Source organism: Oncorhynchus nerka, linkage group LG24 (assembly GCF_034236695.1).
Source record: "Oncorhynchus nerka isolate Pitt River linkage group LG24, Oner_Uvic_2.0, whole genome shotgun sequence".
Classification (NCBI taxonomy): Eukaryota; Metazoa; Chordata; class Actinopteri; order Salmoniformes; family Salmonidae; genus Oncorhynchus; species Oncorhynchus nerka.
The window spans coordinates 19,780,870-19,803,510 of record NC_088419.1 but is presented as its reverse complement, the minus strand read 5'-3'; the positions used below and the strand labels follow the sequence as shown (position 1 = coordinate 19,803,510).

The 22,641-nt window shown below is 43.2% G+C and overlaps 2 protein-coding genes across 2 annotated transcripts in view; both read left to right on the top strand.

Moving 5' to 3' along the window:
- Positions 1–17,655, top strand: part of cfap61 (cilia and flagella associated protein 61) — a 30,361-nt gene extending 12,706 nt beyond the window's left edge. The window contains exons 18-26 of the mRNA XM_029631075.2: positions 1,609–1,701; positions 1,887–2,055; positions 2,267–2,441; positions 13,069–13,376; positions 13,634–13,961; positions 14,855–14,934; positions 15,134–15,339; positions 16,882–16,978; positions 17,094–17,655. Of these exons, the coding sequence (XP_029486935.2) occupies positions 1,609–1,701; positions 1,887–2,055; positions 2,267–2,441; positions 13,069–13,376; positions 13,634–13,961; positions 14,855–14,934; positions 15,134–15,339; positions 16,882–16,978; positions 17,094–17,294 (1,657 nt within the window). The 3' untranslated portion in view covers positions 17,295–17,655. The remainder of the gene's footprint in view (positions 1–1,608; positions 1,702–1,886; positions 2,056–2,266; positions 2,442–13,068; positions 13,377–13,633; positions 13,962–14,854; positions 14,935–15,133; positions 15,340–16,881; positions 16,979–17,093) is intronic.
- A 1,625-nt stretch (positions 17,656–19,280) lies between these two features.
- Positions 19,281–21,908, top strand: LOC115107277 (insulinoma-associated protein 1a-like). The gene has a single exon (XM_065009430.1). It carries the CDS (start codon positions 19,692–19,694, stop codon positions 21,066–21,068), a length of 1,377 nt encoding a protein of 458 aa, XP_064865502.1. The 5' UTR covers positions 19,281–19,691; the 3' UTR covers positions 21,069–21,908.
- The last annotated feature ends 733 nt before the right edge of the window (positions 21,909–22,641 follow it).

The following is a 22,641-nucleotide window of genomic DNA, read 5'->3' as shown; positions in this document are numbered from 1 at the left end:
TCATTCGCCGCCAGCCGATAACTACCAAGCAACCGCGTCATTGTGTGTGGATGTGAAAGCAGCGTGGAGGGAGGGAGCGTGCATAACTCAGTGAGGGGGTTGGCAGGCAGGGGCGGCGATGCAATGGGCACACAGCTGCCTGGGGCTGGCATTCAGGAGGGCCCGGAGCTGGCCCTTTAATTAGACACTCCACTGTTCTCCTGTCAGGGATCTTCTGCAGCGATCTGTGTTTGCTGTCACTAATCACTTGACTAATGAGGCAGTTAGTGTCCACTAAACTAATGGTGAGGCGGTGCTAGCAGTGGGCTGGTTGAGTGATGGGTCAGCTTGGGCCCTACTGGGCCCCCTTATCAGGCCAACTCAAACGGCTGGCCTCCAGCTTTCCATCCCCCTCCATCCAGCCCACCCCCACTCCTCAGTGGGACAGGGTCAGATCAGGGGGAGCAGGGCAGACAGATAAAGAGCTGGTGCGGTGGCTCGGCCTCTCTGCCTGGTGGTCAGTGGGGTGGGGGGAGTGGAGCATCGGGGTCACAGCGGTTGTCTGTCAGCGCCTGATAATAGACAGACAGAAAGCCAGGAGGTCACGTCCAGAACCCAATAACAGGCCTTAATGCCTCAGTGCTGGGCGTTAAACCCACCTTCTGGCTCAGATTAACACGGAAAGTTGGATTCAAATGAGCTCTGATTATTCTCTGTTCACCAGAAAACACACTGGATTAGGCTACCATTTTTAACAAAGACTGTAGTTGAAGTAGTTTCTCTATACAGCAAGCCAAGTGTCAAAATTAAAGGGTTGTATTAACTATTGTGTGTTGAAAAAACAAGTTTGTGTTGCCTTAAAAGGTATTTGTTCACTTCCTACACACATTTGTGATTTAGATGCAGTGCATTCATTAGCCAAAATCAATCAATCACTTTCCCTCCCAGAGAGAGGCAGCAGACTTGCAGGCGATCTAAAGCTTGACGTGACATGGCTCAGCTCAGTGTACATCTCCTTTTCACACAACACCATTGAGACTTTCTCTGTTGTATCACCAATAGGGATAATATCCATTTGGCACAGAACAAAGGAGGCCATTTACATCACAAGAGACCTTTTACACTCCTGATAGTAAACGCATAAGAGGAACACTACAGAGTGGGGACAAAACCAGACAAAACAAAAGGAAGGGCTTTTACTATGAGGTTTAGAAAATAAAGGATTTTTAATGCATACCGATGTAGATGAAATGCAATAGGGGTATTAGATGGAACCATTCAGCTGCATCTGCGCCCCCTCACTCAGCTCTCAGAGAATAACAGAACACTGCAGACAGAGAGAGCCTGTGCTCATTTCTCTGTGATGTCCTCTATTCTTCCTGAACCCCATGTACTATATGTTAGGTATTAGATTTTCCCCACTACCTCAAAATGGTTCAGGAACGCTGAAAGATAATTATTGGCGAAATACAACGTTTTGATCATCAGGTCAAGAGCATCCGTGCTTAGGTAGGATGAGGTCATCATTTCTGAGAAAATAAACGTTCTCCTATTCTGCAATGCACAGTAGCTGCACTCATGAGTCAGGGTTATCTTCCCAGTAAACAGTATGTTCCTTTCCTTCTCCAGCCCACACCTGAGGTTCAATAACATGACTCTGATCTCCACGCATGGCTTCCCAGGCTACTACACCAATGAAAAGATGAGATTCTTGTCCATGAGGTGAGACACCTGCAGCTCCTCTTGTTGTCATTTTTCCTGCGTGGTGGACTGTCGTCGTCAATGGAAAACTCATTAACGCTTGTGCATTATTTAATCTTTCGAGTTCGAGGATGTCTTTCAACGGGCTCCATAATACGCTAGCATACAAAACATTTTACCTCTGTGCCCCTGTCCGCTGCCCACAGTCATAGCTCCAGCGACAGGGACCATGCCCAGATGTCTCTGCGCTCCTGGATCAACGTGGTGACAGGCAAGATGGTGGGCATCGACAGGGCAGCCAAACACGTACTGGTGTCTGGGGGCAGGAAAGTGCCTTATGATCATCTCATCCTCTGTACAGGCCAGCAGTACCAGGTTGGAGGGACATCCTGCATATAAGATTATAATAGTAGTATATGTATAATATGTTTTATGTCACAGTGTTGGGGGAAATTAAAGCACGATTTCTATAGTGTCATGTATTTATTTTATCACAATAGTCATCATTTCATAATCACATGATTCTGTATTGATGTTCTAAAACTTGAATGATTGCTGTGAGGATTTCTGGGTTCGTCCCTGCTAGGTTTCCTGTCCCACTGGTGTGGACGGCAGCCATCTTCCCCCCAAAAGCCAGCTCCCAGCCCAGCCCCGCCGTAGATACACCGGGCCCGTCCCATCCAACCTCTTCACCCTCAACGACCACCACGACTGTGTGACCGCTTACCAGTGGCTGCTCAACAACTTTGTGGAGCTGAAGGGTATGTATGTGGCCTGGATACCAATCTGTTTCTGCCATCATGCCACTCCATCATGCCACTCCTTGTCATGAGGATTGACACATACTGGCTGCTAACCAAGTGAGTATGTACACTGAGTGTACAAAACATTATGCTCTTTCCATGACAGACTGACCAGGTGAATCCAGGTGAAAGCTAGGAACCCTTATTAATGTCACCTGTTAAATCCACTTCAATCAGTGTAGATGAAGGGAAGGAGACAGGTTAAAGGATTTTTAAGGATTTTTAAGCATTGAGACAATTAAGAAAAGGATTGTGTATGTGGGCCATCAGAGCGTGAATGGGCGAGACAAAAGATTGAAGTGCCTTTGAACAGGTATGGTAGGAGGTGCCAGGTGCACCGATTTGTGAACTACAACACTGCTGAGTTTTTCACGCTCAACAGTTTCCTGTGTATCAAGAATGGGCCACCACAGACTTTTGGTGACGCAATTTAGGAAATGGCTGCCTGATTTTTTTGTACTGCACATCTGTTGGGTATTTCGCCCATAAATTCAAGTATTTACTCTGAGTATTATAGTAACTTATGCTACAATAGAAAGGGGGGAGCAGGAATAGGTTGTGGAGCTACAATGATAGTCCGTAACAAGGTAGAAGAAACTAAAATTGTCGACGAAACAGAGATGGCTAATGCTAGCACAAACGAGCTAACAGCAGCAAAATATCCCTCATTCCGTGAGGTGATAAAGGAGGAATTCCCCTTTCGAGAGGCACTCCGAGAAGATGTACGAAAATAACTACATGAGTTCGAGAAAGACATTAACCAGAAACTTGAAGAAAACAAAGAAGAACTTCACCGCATATCTTCAAGAATGGGAGATGCAGAACAGCACATTGGGGAAACGGATACATAGAACACTGCAATAAAGGACGCGCTTGTGCAGTCTTTGAAAAGACAGCACGCACTACAGTCAAAGGTGACAGAACTCAAAGGTTTTTCCCGTCGTAATAACATTCAACTTTATTCTGTGGTCGAGGGAACAGAAAAATACTCAATGCCCAAATTCGTAGAGGGTGTATTCAAATAAAAACTTTAAGACGAAACTGACTTGGGAATTGAGAGAGCACACCGAGCTCTGGCCTCAAAACCCCTCAGTGGTGACCTACCAAGATCCATAGTGCATGTGCACTTCCTACAATTCTTAGTCAAAGAGAAAGTCCTCCGTGTAGCCTGGAAAAAGCCTGTTAACTTCCAAGGCCAACGAGTGTTCTTTGATCATGACTATGCGGGAGAGATGCTGAAAAGAAGGAAGGAATACTCCCTTATTCTGCAGCCTGCCTAGCATGCAGGCTGCTGAAGACCTGAAGTCAAGGGGTGTCCCAGTGGAGTATACCATCAGGAGACAGGCATCTTCATTGGCTGAAAGACTCGAGCAGCTCCTCCCATGGACCGCGGTCGGCGGGCAGAGTCACGGAGAAAGAGGGAAGTCGCCTTGGCGAGAGGACGTTCACATTCGAGAGAGACTCAGGCATTTCCAACGAAGATAGGAACTAAAGAATCGGATTTTACGGACTTAATAATCACGGCGAGATGTTAGGCTTATTGGACCGTTATGGTTGACATTGCAAGAGGTAAAACAGCTCCCATATTTTCCCCACTGCTTTGTAAGAGTGAGAAGCCTGAAGTATGTCGCCTATATGGACACATTACATATGGTCACGTTATTAACAGATCTATTAGCTAATGTTATTCTGGCCGTGTGGTGCCAGGACAACAACCTCTCCCTCAACGTGATCAAGACAAAGGAGATGATTGTGGACTACAGGAAAAGGAGGACTGAGCACGCCCCCATTCTCATTGAAGGGGCTGTAGTGGAGCAGGTTGAGAGCTTCCTTGGTGTCCACATCACCAACAAACTAACATGGTCCAAGCACACCAAGACAGTCGTGAAGAGGGCACGACAAAACCTATTCCCCCTCAGGAGACTGAAAAAATTTGCCATGGGTCCTCAGATCCTCAAAAGGTTGTACAGCTGCACCATCGAGAACTGGTTGCATCACTACCTGGTATGGCAACAGCTCGGCCTCCGACCGCAAGGTACTACAGAGAGTAGTGCATACGATCCAGTACATCACTGGGGCTAAGCTTCCTGCCATCCAGGACCTCTATACCAGGCGGTGTCAGAGGAAAGCCCTACAAATTGTCAAAGACTCCAGCCACCCTAGTCATAGACTGTTCTCTCTGCTACCGCATGGCAAGCGGTACCGGAATGCCAAGTGTAGGTCCAAGAGGCTTCTAAACAGCTTCTACCACCAAGCCATAAAACTCCTGAACATCTAATCCAATGGCTTCCCAGATTATTTTCATTGCCCCCCCCCCCTCTTTTACACCACTGCTACTCTCTGTTATTATCTATGCATAGTCACTTTAATAACTCTACCTACATGTACCTATTATCTCAATTACCTCAACTAACCGCTGCTCCCGCACATTGACTCTGTACCGGTACCCCCTGTATATAGTCTCGCTATTGTTATTTTACTACTGCTCTTTAATTACTTGTTACTTTTATTTCTTATTCATATTTTTTAAACTGCATTGTTGGTTAGGGGCTTGTAAGTAAGCATTTCAGGTCTACAGGTGTATTCGGCGCAGGTGACTAATACAATTTGATTTGATTTGATGACACCGACAACGAGGCGCAGAAGGACATATTGTATCATGGGGAAGATTCAATGAATGAACTGCATATGGTTGATGGCTTATATAGGCTATTCTAGGATATAAGCTATAGACCAGACTGTTACTGTTCCATTATTTATCCTCTGTTACATTACACTCCTATTTTGCTCTTGTAATTATCCGATGTGTGTCGGCGACAAAAAGGCGGCCTTTTTATTTTTGGTTCCAACAGGTTTGATTCAGACTGCTTCACGCATTTTGATACTTGAGCAAGGGGCTTTCCAGCGGTCAGGTTCATTCCCTCAAACTCCAGAGGCCAGGGACAATCCTCTGACATGAGAGTCCTTATAGCAAAGTCTCTTCCCACTTTGGTTTACTTTTCTGTTGTTCTTGATTTTTCATTATTTTTTTAGGTTTATGTTAGGCAGGCTGTTATGGTACACAGGTTTTTGGGTTTATATTGTAAACAGACTGGGGAGTGACATCAAGAGAAGTAAGGTCCTAAGTCTCATTGTAAACGGACTGGGGAGTGACATCATGAGAAGTAAGGTAATAGCAACGATGAAACGGGAGAGAGTTGACATACTATTCTGACAGGAAACTCACTTATCCCATCCTGAACACGAGAAAATGGGCTATAGGGATAGCTTTTTTCTCTTATAAAACGGGTAGAAGGGTTGTTGCAATTTTTATCCCAAATTCAGTAAATGTTTTGTTTATGTCATATATAAAAGACAAGGAGGGTAGATGTATCCTTGTTAAATGTAAACTGGATCACAAGGAAGTTACATTATTGAATGTACATTATACGTGTCCCTGGGGAGTGACATGGTCTTCTTTAGGAAGGAAACGTCTGGCACTCATATCTGTGGAGGGGATTTTAACAGGATTTCAAACTCAAAATTGGACAGCACACATCAAAATAGGTAAATAAGTCTGGTTGCTAAAAATATCAATAGGATAATACAGGAATGATGTATTGCACAACTTCCATATGTCAGGAAGGGAATATAGTTTTTACTTTTTAATGTACAGAGCAGATAGGCACAAGTCTAAAGATGTAGGATCGGGCAGAAGGATCATAATGGAGTTAACCTAACTCTACACCTTAATAGCAAACCAAAAAATACTCTATGGAGTCTTAATTCAAGCAAGCTGAATAATCCAGCATTCAAGGAATCAATAAAGACAGAATTGAATGTCTATCTGGAGAATAATGATAACAGGGAAGTATCTCCTACATTGTGGGATGCAGCTAAGGCGGTTATTAGAGCAAAGATCATATCCACATCATCTCTCAAGAAAAAGATACAAGCAAAGAAACTGCTGAAATTACAGGAAACTTTAGGAAGCTTAGAACAATCTCATAGTCATCTCAAAGACCCTCTTATATTACGTGAGATTCAAAAGGTAAAACAGGAAATTGACCAGATTTATAGTGAAGAAGTTGAGATCAACAATGATATTATGAATCAGGCTCAAAGGCAACACAATTTCTAGCATGGAACGAATTGCAAAAATCGCTGAAGTTGGAGACTTTTATCTCCCTCACCAATTTCAAACATCTGCTATCTGAGCAGCTAACCGATCGCTGCAGCTGTACATAGTCTATCGGTAAATAGCCCACCCAATTTTACCTACCTCATCCCCATACTGTTTTTATTTATTTACTTTTCTGCTCTTTTGCACACCAATATCTCTACCTGTACATGACCATCTGATCATTTATCACTCCAGTGTTAATCTGCAAAATTGTAATTATTCACCTACCTCTTCATGCCTTTTTTTCTACTTTGTTATTGACTTGTTAATTGTTTACTGGCCTTTTTTTGCCTTTACCTCCCTTATCTCACCTCATTTGCTCACATCGTATATAGACTTGTTTCTACTGTATTATTGACTGTATGTTTGTTTTACTCCATGTGTAACTCTGTGTTGTCTGTTCACACTGCTATGCTTTATCTTGGCCAGGTCGCAGTTGCAAATGAGAACTTGTTCTCAACTAGCCTACCTGGTTAAATAAAGGTGGAACAAAAATGTACTCAGAAAACAACAAGCACATAATACAATTTGTGGGTGAAATACAGAATGTTTGGATGCAATACAGAATGCATTTGAATCATACTATACAAATCGGTACAAGCAACCAGAGAAGGTAGATGCATAGACAATAGTATTGTTTTTAGCTCACTTGATCTCCCCTCATTGAGATAGAGTAAAATGATAGACTTCCTTCAGAAATAACTACTGAAGAAATGAATAATGCAATGTCTAATCTAAAAGTGAACAAGTCTCCAGGCTCTGATGGCTTCCCTTCAGAATGGTTCAAAGCCTTAAGAGAACAACTAACACCTCTACTTAAGGCCTGTTTTAACTGGACTCTGCAGGAGGGGGATCTACCACCACTGTGGAGAGAAGCCATAATATCTGTAATTCCAAAAGAGGGTAAAGATACGCAGGAATGCAGTTCCTATAGACCTATCACAATTTTTAACATGGATTATAAACTATGCATCATTAACAGCCAAAAGAATGGAGGACATAATCCCAAAATTGATTGATGGGGATTAAACTGGGTTCATACAGAATAGACAGACAACATAAGGAGAACATTACATGTCATGGACCACGTCAGTCAGGAGAAGATAAGTGCTATATTAATCAGTCTAGATGCAGAAAAAGCATTTGATTCAGTGGGTTGGGATTATCTATTTCAAGTTATGTATCGATTTGGTTTCAACAAAGAAGTGATACACTGCGTCAGAACACTACTCATGTCCGACTGCCAGAATAAAGATGAATGGACATTTGTCACTAATGATCATTTTAGAATGTGAGGCAAGACAAGGCTGTAATCTTTCACCCAGGCTCTTCTCCTTGAACATCGAGCCATTAGCCCAGGCAATAAGACAGGACCCATATTTAGAGGGAGTAACAGTAAGAGGCAGTGGACATAAGATTTGCATGTATGCTGATGATGTTATCTTGTTCTTTAAAGACCCAGGCAGTAGATTGATGGATGTTTTACAAACATCTGGAAGATATTCAGGGTGTGTGCTTAACGTACACAAGACCCAAGCCCTAGTATATAATCATATCCCACAGGAAGCACTGAAGAGTAGGTATAACTTCCAGTGGACCACTTCATCCATTAAATATCTTAAAGTAAACCTACCAAAAGATACACCCAAACTTTATGCCATGAATTACGTTCCCATCAACAAGAAAATATATGATGACCTGGACAGGTGGAATTCACTTCCTTTGGATCTTAGTAGTAGCATCGAAACAATCCAAATGAACATCCTGCCGAGGTGACTGTATTTGTTCCAATCACTGCCGATAGAAATCCCACCTAAACAGTTTAGGGAATGGGACAAACGGATATCAAGGTTTGATTTGATTTACGACTCAATTAAGCTCTACTAACTTGAGGTATGGGGAAAAAATCTGTTGGAAGGATGTATTGCGTTTCTTCACAACACCTAAACTGAAATCAAATAGACTATTGGAGAGAATGTGGGCTATCAAGGGCGGATCACACTCATATATTTTGGTCCTGCCCTGCTGTTTAATCCTACTGCGGAGAAATAAGAAAAAAAACTAACTGGTTTTGACATAGAACAAGCATTCATCAAACATGAATTTCTTTGTCCTTGGATGAAATACCTGATAACTTACACAATAGAGAAAAGTACCTGTTGAAGGTCCTACTGGCAGCCAGTAAAAAGGCTGTCACTAGGAAATGGCTACAAAAGACCTCGTGACCCAATGCGTAGACATTGTTAAAGAAATACACTATATGGAGCGTATGACCTTTAAGAACACATGAAGAGAGAGACCAGGAATACTGGGAAAAATGGGTTTTGTACATTGTCTAATTCAAAGATGATGTTACTGTTGTACGCATGATGTATACTGTACCTGCCAGACCGTTTTTTGTCTATGTGTTCTTCAATAAAAAAGAAAGTATAAAAATATATATAATGGTCCACCACCCAAAGGACATCCAGACAACTTGACACAACTGTGGAGTCAACATGGGACAGCATCCCTGTGGAACGCTTTCGACACCTTGTAGAGTCCATCCGCCGATGAATTGAGGCTGTTCTGAGGGCAAAGGGGGTGCAACTCAATATTAGGAAGGTTTTCTTTATGTTTGGTATACTACTGTATGTAGGAAGTGCTAAAGGCATGATAGCGCCCTTACATTAATTTCCACGGATGTAACATTATTCAAAAGTCTGAATAATTAGGGTCTAATTAGTGAGAGGGAAATCTTTCATTTCTCTCAACCAGGTCTGCCTCCTCCATCTCCCTCCATTTACAGGGTGATACTAATTTCTGAGAGGCCAGCTCCCTAATGGGACCCTATTCCCTATATAGGGCCCTGGTCAAAAGTAGTGCACTATAAAGGGAATAGGGTGCTATTTGGAATGTAAGGTTTTCTGCTGATGAAAAGATTGATGTGCTTAAGTAGAATTCATATTTTTCATCTGAAGAAATATGAGATGTGCAGTGATTCAGATTAAGCCTATTAATTAGGGGATCTGTTCATTATGGAGGAAATCATTTACTAAATGCAAATTACTTCTACTATGAATCTAATGTAGACCAAAAAATATATGTTGAAGACATATTGGTTCAAATCAAATCTAATCAAATTGTATTAGTCACATGCGCCGAAAAAATACAGATACGAATAAGAGATAAAAGTAACAAGTAATTAAAGAGCAGCAGGCTATATACAGGGGGGTACCAATACAGAGTCAATGTGCGGGGGCACCGGTTATTTGAGGTAGACTTGGCGCTCCGGTTCCGCTTGCCGTGCAGTAGCAGAGAAAACAGTCTATGACTAGGGTGGCTGGAGTCTTTGACAATTTGTAGGGCCATCCTCTGACACCACCTCTTGAAGAGGTCCTGGATGGCAGGAACCTTGGCCCCAGTGATGTACTGGGCTGTTCGCACTACCCTCTGTAGTGCCTTGCGGTCGGAGGCCGAGCAGTTGCCATACCAGGCAATGATGCAACCAATGCTCTCGAGAGTGCAGCTGTGGAACCTTTTGAGGATCTGAGGACTCATGCCAAATCTTTTCAGTCTCCTAGGTTTTGTCGTGCCCTCTTCACGACTGTCTTGATGCGCTTGGACCATGTTAGTTTGTTGGTGATGTGGACACCAAGGAACTTGAAGCCCTCAACCTGCTCCACTGCAGCCCCGTCGATGAGAATGGGGGCATGCTCGTTCCTCTTTTTACTGTAGTCCACAATCATCTCCTTTGTCTTGATCACGTTGAGGGAGAGGTTGTCCTGGCATCTCATGGCCAGGTCTCTGACCTCCTCCCTATAAACTGTCTCGTCGTTGTCGGTGATCAGGCCTACCACTGTTGTGTCATTGGCAAATGTAATGATGGTGTTGGAGTCGTGCCTGGCCGTGCAGTCATGAGTGAACAGGCAGTACAGGAGGGGACTGAGCACGCACCCCTGAGGGGCCCCTGTGTTGAGGATCACATCGGCTGCGGAGAGAGTGATCACACAGTCTTTCGGAACTGTCATGTATGTTTCAGTGTTATTTTCCTTGAAGTGAGCATAGAAGTGGTTTAGCTTGTCTGGTAGGCTCGTGTCACTGGGCAGCTCCCGGCTGTGCTTCCCTTTGTAGTCTGTAATGGTTTGCATGCCCTGCCACATCCGACGAGCGTCAGAGCCAGTGTAGTACGATTTGATCTTAGTCCTGTATTGACGCTTTGCCTGTTTGATGGTTCGTCAGAGGGCATAGCGGGATTTCTTATAAGCTTCCGTGTTAGAGTCCCGCTCCTTGAAAGCGGCAGCTCTAGCCTTTAGCTCAGTGCGGATGCGGCCTGTAATCCATGGCTTTTGTTTGGGGTATGTACGTACAGTCATTGTGGGGACGATGTCATCAATTGACTTATTGATGAAGCCAATGACTAATGTGGTGTACTCCTCAATGCCATTGTTGAAATCCTGGAACATATTCCAGTCTGTGCTAGCAAAACAGTCCTGTAGCTTAGCATTTGCTTCCTCTGACCACTTTTTTATTGATCTAGTCACTGATGCTAGAATCAGGAGGATAGAATCATGGTCAGATTTTCCAAATGGAGGGCGAGGGAGAGCTTTGTATGCGTCTCTATGTGTAGAGTAAAGGTGGTCCAGAGTTGTTTTCCCTCTGGTTGCACATTTAACATGCTGATAGAAATTTGGTAAAACAAATTAAAGTTTCCCTGCATTAAAGTCCCCAGCTACTAGGAGTGCTGTCTCTGGGTAAGCATTTTCTTATTTGCTTATGGCGGAATGCAGCTCATTCAATGCTGTCTTAGCCTCTGACTCTGGTGGTTTGTAAACAGCTACAAAGAATTGTCAAAAACTCTTGGTAGGGAGCGTGGTCTACAGCTTATCATGAGATATTCTACCTCTGGCGAGCAATAGCTCGAGACTTCCTTAGATATCGTGTACCAGCTGTTGTTTACAAAAATAAATAGACCGTCGCCCTTGTCTTACCAGATGCCACTGTTCTATCCTGCCGGTACATCGTATAACCAGCCAGCTGTATGTTGATGATGTCATCATTCAGCCACGACTCCGTGAAGCATAGGATGTTACAGTTTTTAATGTCCCGTTGGTAGCTTAATCCTCCGCGTAACTTGTCGATTTCATTGTCCAAAGATTGCACGTTTGCTAGCAGAAAGGACGGTAGTAGGGATATATTCGATAGCCTACGAATTCTCAGAAGGCAGACCCTCTTTCTCCGCCTTTCTCCGCGTCCTCTTCACGCAGATCACGGGAATCAGGGCTTGTTTCCGAGGAAGCAGTGTATCGTTCGCGTTGGCCTTGTCAGAGTTGTGAAAGGAAAAGAGGATTCTGCTCGTCCGTGGTAAGTAATCATGTCTAGAAGTTATTTTCGGTCATAAGAGACAGTAGTGGCAACATTATGTACAAAATAAGTATACAAATAAGTTACAAACAACGCAAATAAACAAAACAAAAAAACACAATCGACTGGGGGTACGTAAAACGTCTGCCATCCTCTTCGGCGCCATCTTGTTCCTTATTCCTTTTAATTTCAGCAAAATAATTATAGAAAGGAGGAATAATAATGATATACTTCATAGAAATATAAAAAGCATTTAAAGTGTACTGGCAGCATTGTCCTCTGTAGTGGCACTGCTGTAGCCGTCCACTTCAGCACCATGGACAGAGAAAGAAAAGCAAAGCCCTGACTAAAAGTGGGGTGCTTCATTGAACAGCTTTCATTCTACATAAATGCACCAATTTCATGCTTGCAGTCCTTATAAATGATGATTACAAAATTTGGGATGATCTCTAGTTTTTCGACCAGAATGATGCTTACTTGAATGTATACTATTATACAATTCTTCTCCTTTTATCCCCCCAAAAAAAGAGTACAATACTTTTTTATACAGGCCTTAGAAATTATTTTATTCAGGGACAATATCTACATTACTGTCTCAAATCAACTGGAATGCGGCAGCCATGGTTGTTCTTCCCATTTAGGATAATAAGCCCAAGGTTAGGGATGGCTAGATCGAGGAGAAAGGGGCCACTTCTGAAACGTGTGCATCAAAGGACACATTCACTGAGGCTAAACTAATTTAGATCCTCCTATTACCGTCATTATTAACATCAGTGAGTTTTCATCATCAGGAGAGGCTGAGCTGTAAGAATTCAGAGGTCACTCAAATAGCTGCTCTCATCTCATCCCTCCTCCACAGCTCTTCACTGACAAAGAGAAGATTAGGCAGTCTTTGTGTGGTTGCCATGCCCCCTTGTTGCCAAGTGACCCGATCTTCTCCATCCACATAGCATCTGAGTAATTTGAGAAGGCTGGCTGTAATACATTTCAACCAATCCTCTTGTGATTGTAAATTGCATCAAGCTCGCTATTCATTCAATCTGTTTTTTGTTGGAATGTCTTGTTTTTGTGGCACTACAGGTAATGCCATAGTGTATGGCAACACCATTGACGTGTACACCTGTGTGGAGACTCTGTTATGCCTGGATGTCCAAGGCTATCGCATCCACCTGGTCCATCTGCCTACCACGGAGGGCTCCAGCTGCAGCCCCAGATCGTGCTTCAGCAACCCCACAGTGGAGAAGGCCATGAAGAAGGCCTTGGAGAAGAGTGGGGTCCATGTTCACCACAACTGCTTGCTGGCCCAGATGAATGACGGACAGAACCCTGAGCCAATCACCTCCTTGTCCTTCACCAGTGACAGTCAGCCTCTCCGGCTGGAGTGCTCTGTAAGTCCAAATCACCATCTCTGAGAGAAAAGAGGCGCTCTTACTAGGGTGCAGTAGCTTCATACTTGATTCAGTGAATTTGTAACAGGTCTCTAAAATGGAATGTATATCAGAGGTGTTGTGGGCTTCAATCATTTTTGGTCTCTTATTGTCCATTTTAATTGTGGATTTCATAATCGTATGAGCAGAGTAAAATAGTTGGTAGCAGGATCATTTAATGTAGTAAAACTGCCTAACCATCCTTGATTTCTCTGTAGGTCTTTATCAACCTCTCCTCCAAAGGTGTGGACTACGATGCCTTTAAGACCATCAACGACGCCTGTCTGGTGTACGACGGCCGACTGGTCATAGACACCACATTCCATACGAACGACTCCACCATCCGCGCAGCCGGGCCCCTCACCAAGTTTGCCCGGCGCTATCTCGCAGACCAGTGGTCCCACTCCAGCTTCAACTCTAGGGAGGTAGGCCAGGAGCTGGCTGCTGCTCTGCTGCCCTTCTTCGACCCCACGCTGGAGCCGGCCGGCAACTCTCCAGCCGACCTGGACCGCCTCATCCCCATCTACACACAAGCCAAGATCCAAGGTCTGCTGCCGTCCAACACAGAAATAAGCCAGAGAAATGAACTTAATCCATGTGTTATAGTTAAGCAATAAGGCCTGAGGGGATGTGGAATATGGCCAGTATACCACGGCTAAGGGCTGTTCTTAATGACGACGCCGCGCGGAGTGCATGGATACAGCCTTTAGCCTTGGCATTCGGAGCCCGAATCACCCAGTTTATAATACTGATTGAGTCATAATTCTAATTATAACTAATTGCCATTTTTTTTCTATCATTGTTGATTTATTCAAAACCCAAAGGTTCGCACCTTGTATGTCCTGTTATCCTGTCTGTTCAGGACAATGTACTCCATCTCACATTTTTATGTAATGCTACATTGTTTCCTAGTAATGGAATCTCTGAGCTACTCGCTTCTTTCTCATTTTACTGTTTGATCATCAAACAACAATGAACCATAACAATGGCCGATTCTGTATTTGTTTAGTCACAAGGTAAACAAGGTCAGGTGAAGAGCTGTGCTCACAAAACAACCACTTATTTTTGTCCGTTTCAAACAAATTGAAAAGCCTTGAACGTTTTTCCTAGTGGTAGAAATACCTTATCACCCGGCATTATTCTACAGCATTGTCTGTTAAACTGTGGTAGTTATCCACACATATACAATTCTGTTCATTTGAACATAAATATAGTACTGTAACTATTTATTGCTCATCAAGTTACCATGTGTTTTTATCAATATTACACTAATTAGGTATTTCAAAGCATCCCACAGTTGGAAACATTATTTTCAGACACTGTAAGCAAGACATGTCTGTGACTTGGGAGTCATGCCTGGGTTTTCATTGTTTATTGGCATCAGTAGACCCATAAAACCCAGTTCAGCTGTTCTATCTGTACACACGGTTTTTACCAAGGTGGTAGACTGCCAGGAGGATACAGTTATCTCCATGCTACCAAACCAGAGCAAAGACCATCTGCAGTTAACCTTGTAGAGGTAGGTACCATTTTAAATCCTCACTAGAAAGTGCATGGCTTGATTATTTTGTCACATAAGTATGCATTTCTCTTTGTGACTGCTCATTTTGAAATGCAAGTTCTGAAAAAGATTGAGATTATTTTTCCAAGTTCTCATACAAATTGTGATGTTAACAACAATACTGAAATCCCTGTCTGATTTGTCCTATTCTCCCCAGGGAAGAGAGATCCTGACTGGCCGCATTGAGACTGGCAACTATTTCCACCTGCACCTGAACCAGTACGGCATGGTGGAGACAATCACCTGTCTGTCACTGAAGCCCTTACCAGTCTCCAACTACCTGTGTCTCTATGGGAAACATGAGCTGCTGCTCAACCGCCTGTGTTCCCGTTATGATGAAGGGCTGGTTCACGACCTCTACAGGTAGGTAGCTGCTGGGGTGGTTTACATTACAGTACACCACAGAGAGGAGGGAGTGGGGAGATTCAGGTCTCTGGAAAGATACACTAGATGGCCAAAAGCATGTGGACACACCTTCAAATTAGTGGATTCTGCTATTTCAGCCACACCTTGTATAAAATCAAGCACACAGCCATGCAATCTCCATAGACAAACATTGGCAGTAGAATGGCCCGTACTGAAGAGCTCAGTGACTTTCAACTTGGCACCGGGATAGGATGCCACCTTTCCAACAAGTCAGTTCGTCAAATTTCTGACCTGCTAGAGCTGCCCCGGTCAACTATAAGGGCTGTTATTGTGAAGTGGAAATGTCTAGGAGCAACAATGGCTCAACCGTGAAGTGGTAGGCCACACAAGCTCACAGAGCAGGACTGACTAGTGCTGAAGCGCGTTGCGTGTAAAACATCATCTATCCTCGATTGCAACACTCTTTGGAAACCATGTCAGCAATATAACTGTTCGTCGGGAGCTTAATGAAATGGGTTTCCATGGCCAAGCAGCCGCACACAAGCCTAAGATTGTCATGCACATTGACAAGCGTTGGCTGGAGTGGTATAAAGCTTGCCAACATTGGACTGTTTCAGCATGATAATGCCCCCGTGCACAAGCGAGGTCCATACATCAATGGTTAGTCGAGATCGGTGCGTAAGAACTTGACTGGCCTGCACAGAGCCCTGAACTCAACCTCATCGAACATCTTTGGGATGAATTGGAACGCCGACTGCGAGCCAGGCCTAATCGCCCAACATTAGTGCCCAAACTAACTAATACTCTTGTGGCTGAATGGAAGCAAGTCCCTGCAGCAACGTTCCAACATCTAGTGGAAAGCCTTTCCAGAAGAGTGGAGGCTGTTATAGCAGCAAAGGGGGGACCAACTCCATATTAATGCCCATGATTTTGAAACAATGTTTGACGAGCAGGTGTCCACACACTCTTGGCCATGTAATATATAGTTACATTTAAAATGTTTACAGACAATACAAGTATGGTCAAGGAAAAAAGTAAATCAACACACTGTCTTAATGTAAATCTGCATTTTGAGTAGGCAGCTCTCTCAGAAGAAGTATGTCTTCAAGATACTGTTCCCTGTCAGTGTTTGCAGGTAGGCCAGCGGTTGGAGATTGGTGTTTGAGTGACCTCGTTTCTGATGTTTCAACACGCCATATATAGGAGCCATTGTCCCTGGGTCTAATCTATTAATGCAGGTCCCCAATCTGCTTCTTCTGCTCTGTGGAGAAGCGTAGCCACCCTGCCGTGTTCATAAAGCTGTCTAACACTTACTACATCTGGATTCATCACTGGCCCTTGTCATGGCTCTGAATGAGGCCACTCTCAATGTCATTATTGGAGCTGACTGAAAACATCATCAACTGTTAAAATAATGAATTGTCCATGTTGTTGCTGTTCTGTTGGGGTTCTTAGGTGAATGCACTAAATGTGTGTGCATGTGTGTGCGTGCGTGTATGTGTCTGTATGTGTGTGTGTGTGGGGGGGGGGTGTTGGTAGTTATTTCAGGGAGAAATGGTGCCTGGCGATGTATCATGATCGCTTTGCAGACTTTGAGCAGGAAATGCACCAGATAATGGAATCAACTAAAGTGCAGGTTGGATTTGTCTCATCTTTCTCCATTCACATGTTTGTCTACCTATACTATTTGTCATTGCTATGGTCTTTTTTGAGGGGGGGGCTTTTAACGAAGGCCTTCTCTCTTTCTCCAGAACCACAATGATGTGTCCATTTCAGAGCTCGTTCAGAGAATGGTAGATGAGAAGCTGGACATTATTGAGGAACCGAACGTGTTTCTCAAGAAGGTGTTTGAAACAAGTGGGGGATTGGCTTCCCTGAAGACCAGCACTCTGAATTACCTGAGGTACAACAGGTACCACCTGACTATGTATGCCCAGCCTGGACTACTGTAACTGCTCTGACATCTTATTTTACCTCAACCCACATTTTAAATGACATATTCATCACAAAGAAATATTCCATTGTTTTTATTTAATTTAAACGTTGTAGAATCATCCAACTGTAGTAAAAACATTGACATTCAATTGAGTTCATTTGAACAGAAAATACAGTAGCCAATGTTTTTAATAAATGTACTTGTGATTTTAGATAGACAAGGATATTAGGCTATGTACACACTTTTAGCATGAACAAGAACACTAACTTGTAGTTGTCTTAATTTTATGAGAAGTTAAAGTTGACTGATTTGAGAAAACAGAGAAAACAAAACAATCCTCATTAAGTGTTATAATAAAGTCACAACGAATTGTCAAATTCTGCTTTCTCACATAACAGTTTTTGCTCAAATTCGCATTAAAAGGTCACTTGTAATTGTAACTGCAAATGTTATTGGGATGACTGATACGACCTAGGCCTAGATGAAAGTGGATTTAGTGAGTGCGAGGAGGGGTTCTATATTCTACAGCTGTATGGTAATGAGGCTCAAATCTTCACTGCCTCTCTTTGCGCAGCACACGCCAATGAACAAATAGCCGCACACGCGCCTCAAGGTATGGGATCGTTCAAGCGATTATCAAATAGCTCGGTAAGATAAACGTTAATTGGTACAATATATGAATCTATGAAATGACATGGCTCAATGACACCCAATGAATTGTGTCATCCCCTGGCTATTGAATAATTAGCCATTTTAATGCAAACAATTTCCCAGAGGAAGGCAATTTAAAAAGTGTTTGAAAACATGGTATTCTAACATGACCTATAGGCCTATATTATAGGCTTATACTGTAGGTCATGTTAGAATACCATTTTTTCAAACACTTTTTTAAGATTTCCTTGGATAATTACTTTAATTACAATAATTTCACGTAGCCCTATTTCAGATTAGTTTGAGCAACTTTATAGTTATATACATGTATATGCCTATTAATAACCGGAGAGGCCTATGCCATTCAAATCTCATATTCGGTGAAATTCTGTCAAAAGAAACAAAAAGACTTGGTCAGACATCTGGCATGTGGTTTATCGCACAAATTATTATGGAATGAAATCTTGACGCATTAGCCAAACTAGACAAGTCTTCTCGTTCCTCGCCATGGTGGTGGATAGCCTTTAGGCTATATTTTAGAGATGGGATATGACCCTAAAGGAATTGGGTTTGGCTGTTTTTAACGGAGAGATAATCATGGTAGGGCCCGTTTGGAGACGGTCGGCTTTGTTCAAACCACACTGATCACGCACAGCACGCGCCGAAAGTATCTATTGGCCAGATTGCTTTGTTGCACATTTTACCGTGCAATTTCCTTTTCAATCACAAGCGGGATACAGCTTGCAAAAGCGCTGCCATTGTAATGCAAAGCAGAGAACCCTGTTTCATTAATTATGTATGCGTAAAATGACTGATTCATATGTCCAGAGTTCAACTGTCGTATCCAACACATGTCGCTATGGATGCCTTGAAATGTTTCTTTGTTGCTTTTTTTTCTTTCTCTCCAATAGAAATATTTGCTTGTTTGGGGTTTTTAAATGTGGTCTTTTAAAGGAATAGGCTATAGTTTAAACTTTGTATTGGTTGAACAATTTGTCGATTTTCTTTAGCCTTGAATAACGCGTAATAGTTACGCAATTGAAGCAGATTAAAACATGCAACTCAGCAATGTGTGTGTGTGTGTCTGCACAGAAGATACTATTTTGGGTAGGCCAACTAATAAATAACACCAACCCCAACCATCTTTGTCATTGTCCGATAAATCAGGCACCCCTCCCTAATTTTTATTTTAGATTCTAATGGTTGTTGTGTAGTAATGGACATCTCCTTTTTGGCAGATCTTTGTGTGCCCCCCTCCAGCATAAAGGAGGGACACAAAGCCGAGGCACGTGTGCATTTCTATGCAAACTCATCAGACCGTAAAAAGAGGAGGGTCCCGGCGTGTGCCTTCGATGGAACGAGGTTATGGGGGGGGCAATGCGTGCATAGTAATATATATATATTTTTTAACTCAGGTACATCTGCTTAGCAAGCTGCAAATCCTCCTTTATTTCCACCCGAAACCAAGCCCTTCTCTCCACCCTCCTAAACCAACTCCGCAAATCCATAGGGATCTTAGTTCCATCTGATTGGTTGAGGATGAGGCAACAAGGGGCGAGAACAATATCATAATTTCCCCTTAAAACGAGTGCAGCTATGTCGTGATGAAAGCATCTCGGAAGGAGAACGAATCAATAGCAGCCAGGGGAACGGTGAACAATCAAAGTGTCCGATGTGTCTGTAATAATAACCTGAACCTGGATTTTATTTCAACATAATCTGTGCGTCAACAGTGCCTTAATCTGTTCCGTCCATCGCAAAAATGCCAAGAGGATTTTTAGTGAAAAGGAACAAGAAACCAAACCCTATGTCTTACAGGGTCCGCTCTGATGAGGTGGAGCAGGGACAACAAATACAAGCTTTCGCATCCTCCCCTGAGCGCGCAGATGCAGCATCCCTGTTCTGCGAGGCATCAGCAACAGCAGCAGCCCCCGGACAAGATGCTAAACCTGTTCAGTTTGGGAACCCGGAGGCATTGTACCAGGTTCTCTACAGCCCCACCCGGCCCGTCAGTAAAGACCATGAACAGGGATATTTAGAGAGACATTTCAATCTCGGCTCACCGGTGTCTGCTGAATCCTTTCCCACACCTGCATCGCTTACCACTTTAGATCCCCTCTTTGCCCCTGTGGACCTAAAAATCGGTACTAGTAACTGCAATCGGACCGGGACAACCACGAACCCAAATCTACCCGCTGTCACCGGGAATGGCACCAAAAGGCCTTCAAGCGACACCGAGCGTAAAAACAAGCCTCCATCAAAAAAAAACAAAGCTATCAAGAAACTACATTTCGAAGACGAGATGACCACATCACCCGTGCTTGGGCTCAAAATTAAAGAGGCTCCCGTCGACCAAAAACCCAGACCACAGCCGGCAGCAGGTGACAAACCTCTCGGTGAGTTCGTCTGTCAACTGTGCAGAGAAGCATATGGCGACCCCTTCGCGTTGGCCCAGCATAAGTGTTCCAGGATAGTGAGGATTGAGTACAGATGCCCTGAATGTGATAAGGTTTTCAGCTGCCCGGCAAACCTAGCCTCCCACAGGCGCTGGCACAAACCAAAACCTCAAAATAACGCGTCAATGTCTGGTGCACAACATATTAAATCAGAGAGTGATAAGATGTGCGCGCTCGACAAGGCTGTGTCTGATGAAATAAAGGGCCGGAGTGATAGAGACACACCCAGCCCCGGGCTGTCAGAGTCGGGATCAGTTGGATCAGAGGAGGGTCTCTATGATTGTCATCACTGTGGGAAAAAGTTTAAACGCCAGGCATACCTAAGAAAGCACATAATATCTCAACATGCCACAGCTTCCCACAATACCAGCAGTGAGGTCCACGATGCCTATCCCTTATCCCAAAACGAAGGAAAACCGAGTGGCAAAACTCCAAGCCACGCACCATTGAATCTGAGTTCCTCAGGGTGCCACCTGTGCCCTGTTTGTGGAGAGGACTTTCCCAACAGAGTCAACCAGGAGAGGCACATCCGTCTCCTCCACTCCTCGCAGGTCTACCCATGCAAATACTGCCCTGCCATGTTCTACAGTTCTCCGGGACTTACACGGCACATCAACAAATGTCATCCCTCAGAAAACAGGCAGGTTATACTCCTTCAGATGCCTGTGCGACCAGCCTGTTAAACTGAAGAGATACCTGTGCCTTTACGCGTGGACGTCATACAGTATGCGTGAAGTTTGTCTCGGTCCTCGACCACTGCATTTACTAATGGGGATTTAAAATCCCGTTTGGAGCTTGAATTATATATTTTTCAGACTCATCTTAGTTTATCTAAAGTACGTAAAGCATTAGACTGTTTACTTTATTTTTCTAGGATCTCTGCACAAGTGCTTTTGCATTAGCTTCTAGACCTAAGAAAGGCATATCCTAGCTGTACTGTTGTCATACAATTGCCTTTTAATTCACAGGCTGGAAATGTATCTATCACTTTATTAGCTTGTGAATCTGTGGACATTCAATTTTAGCTTTGTCTCTGAACATAATACAATTTGAAAGGTTTGCCCTAGTGTAGCCATCAATGCCTTGGATTAGAGCTCATGTACACTCCTGCTGTAAAACTGCCTTAATTTATATGTCGAATAATGATTGTTTTTAATGTCTTATTTATCATTGGCCAGATATTGTATCATTATTGTTATTTTACACGTGTATTGCCAATGTACCACACATAAAACCATCATGGTTATTTTCTATTTATTTATTTATTGAATTGATCTTATGTAAATTATGTTTTGTGTGATTTATGTGATACTTATTCATGTATTTTTTCATGCCATAGCCAAATTATCCTTTTGACTTATTTATTTCAAGTTTACATAGATACTGAGAATGTATAAGTAATCGATCGACCCTGAGCTTATAAAACATTCTCTTCAATGCTCTTAAATGCAATCCTGTTTTTTTGCTCTGATTGTTTTATAACTATTAGCTATATGTCTAAATAATAAAAGCAAAAAAATCTATATTGTTTGACTAACTTGGATCCAAGAAAATTCTGTTTTCTGAGCTTGTAGCTTCAGGATCATGCAGCCACAGTGGTGGTGTTATTATAGTGCATTTCACTATTGTCAGAAAGTAAAAGGACATGGCCTGGTCTTGGCCCTGCATGGTCAGTCAGTGAGGGACTACAGGGTAGTGCAGGTGTTCAGCAGGTTGAGTTTCTTTTGTCTGTCTTCCTAAAAGGCTCCCCCTCAACACATTGACTCTTTGACTCAGGCTATCATCCTCACACCGGAGGCATCCTCCATTAGCAACATCCCATAGTTCAGCAGCACAGAGCAGACCAACAAGAAGCAGAGATGGCACTACTGCACCAGAGAGTGTTAATTTCTCACTGCATCCAGTGGAGGCTGCTGAGGCGAGGATGGCTCATAATAATGGCTGAAATGGAGTGAATGGAATGGCATCAAACACATGTTTTGGACACCATTCCATTCACTCCATTCCAGTTATTATTATTAGCCGTCCTCCCCTCAGCAGCCTCCACTGACTGCATCCCATCTCATAGTGCAGCACAGGGCAGAGTATAGTTGGAGGGAATACTGGTTCCTGTCACTCTAGGGCTCAATTGAAGTCACATACATGTTTAAGACATTTTGTTTGTTGTAATAATCCTTCAGTCCATGCAACTATAATGAGAATCCACATAATATTAAGTTTTTAATTACACTGGAGCTGGCTTAGTGACAATGCTGA

Coding starts and splice junctions, on each gene's coding strand:
- LOC115107277 (XM_065009430.1), top strand. CDS start 19,692: ATGCCAAGAGGATTTTTAGTGAAAAGGAACAAGAAACCAAACCCTATG.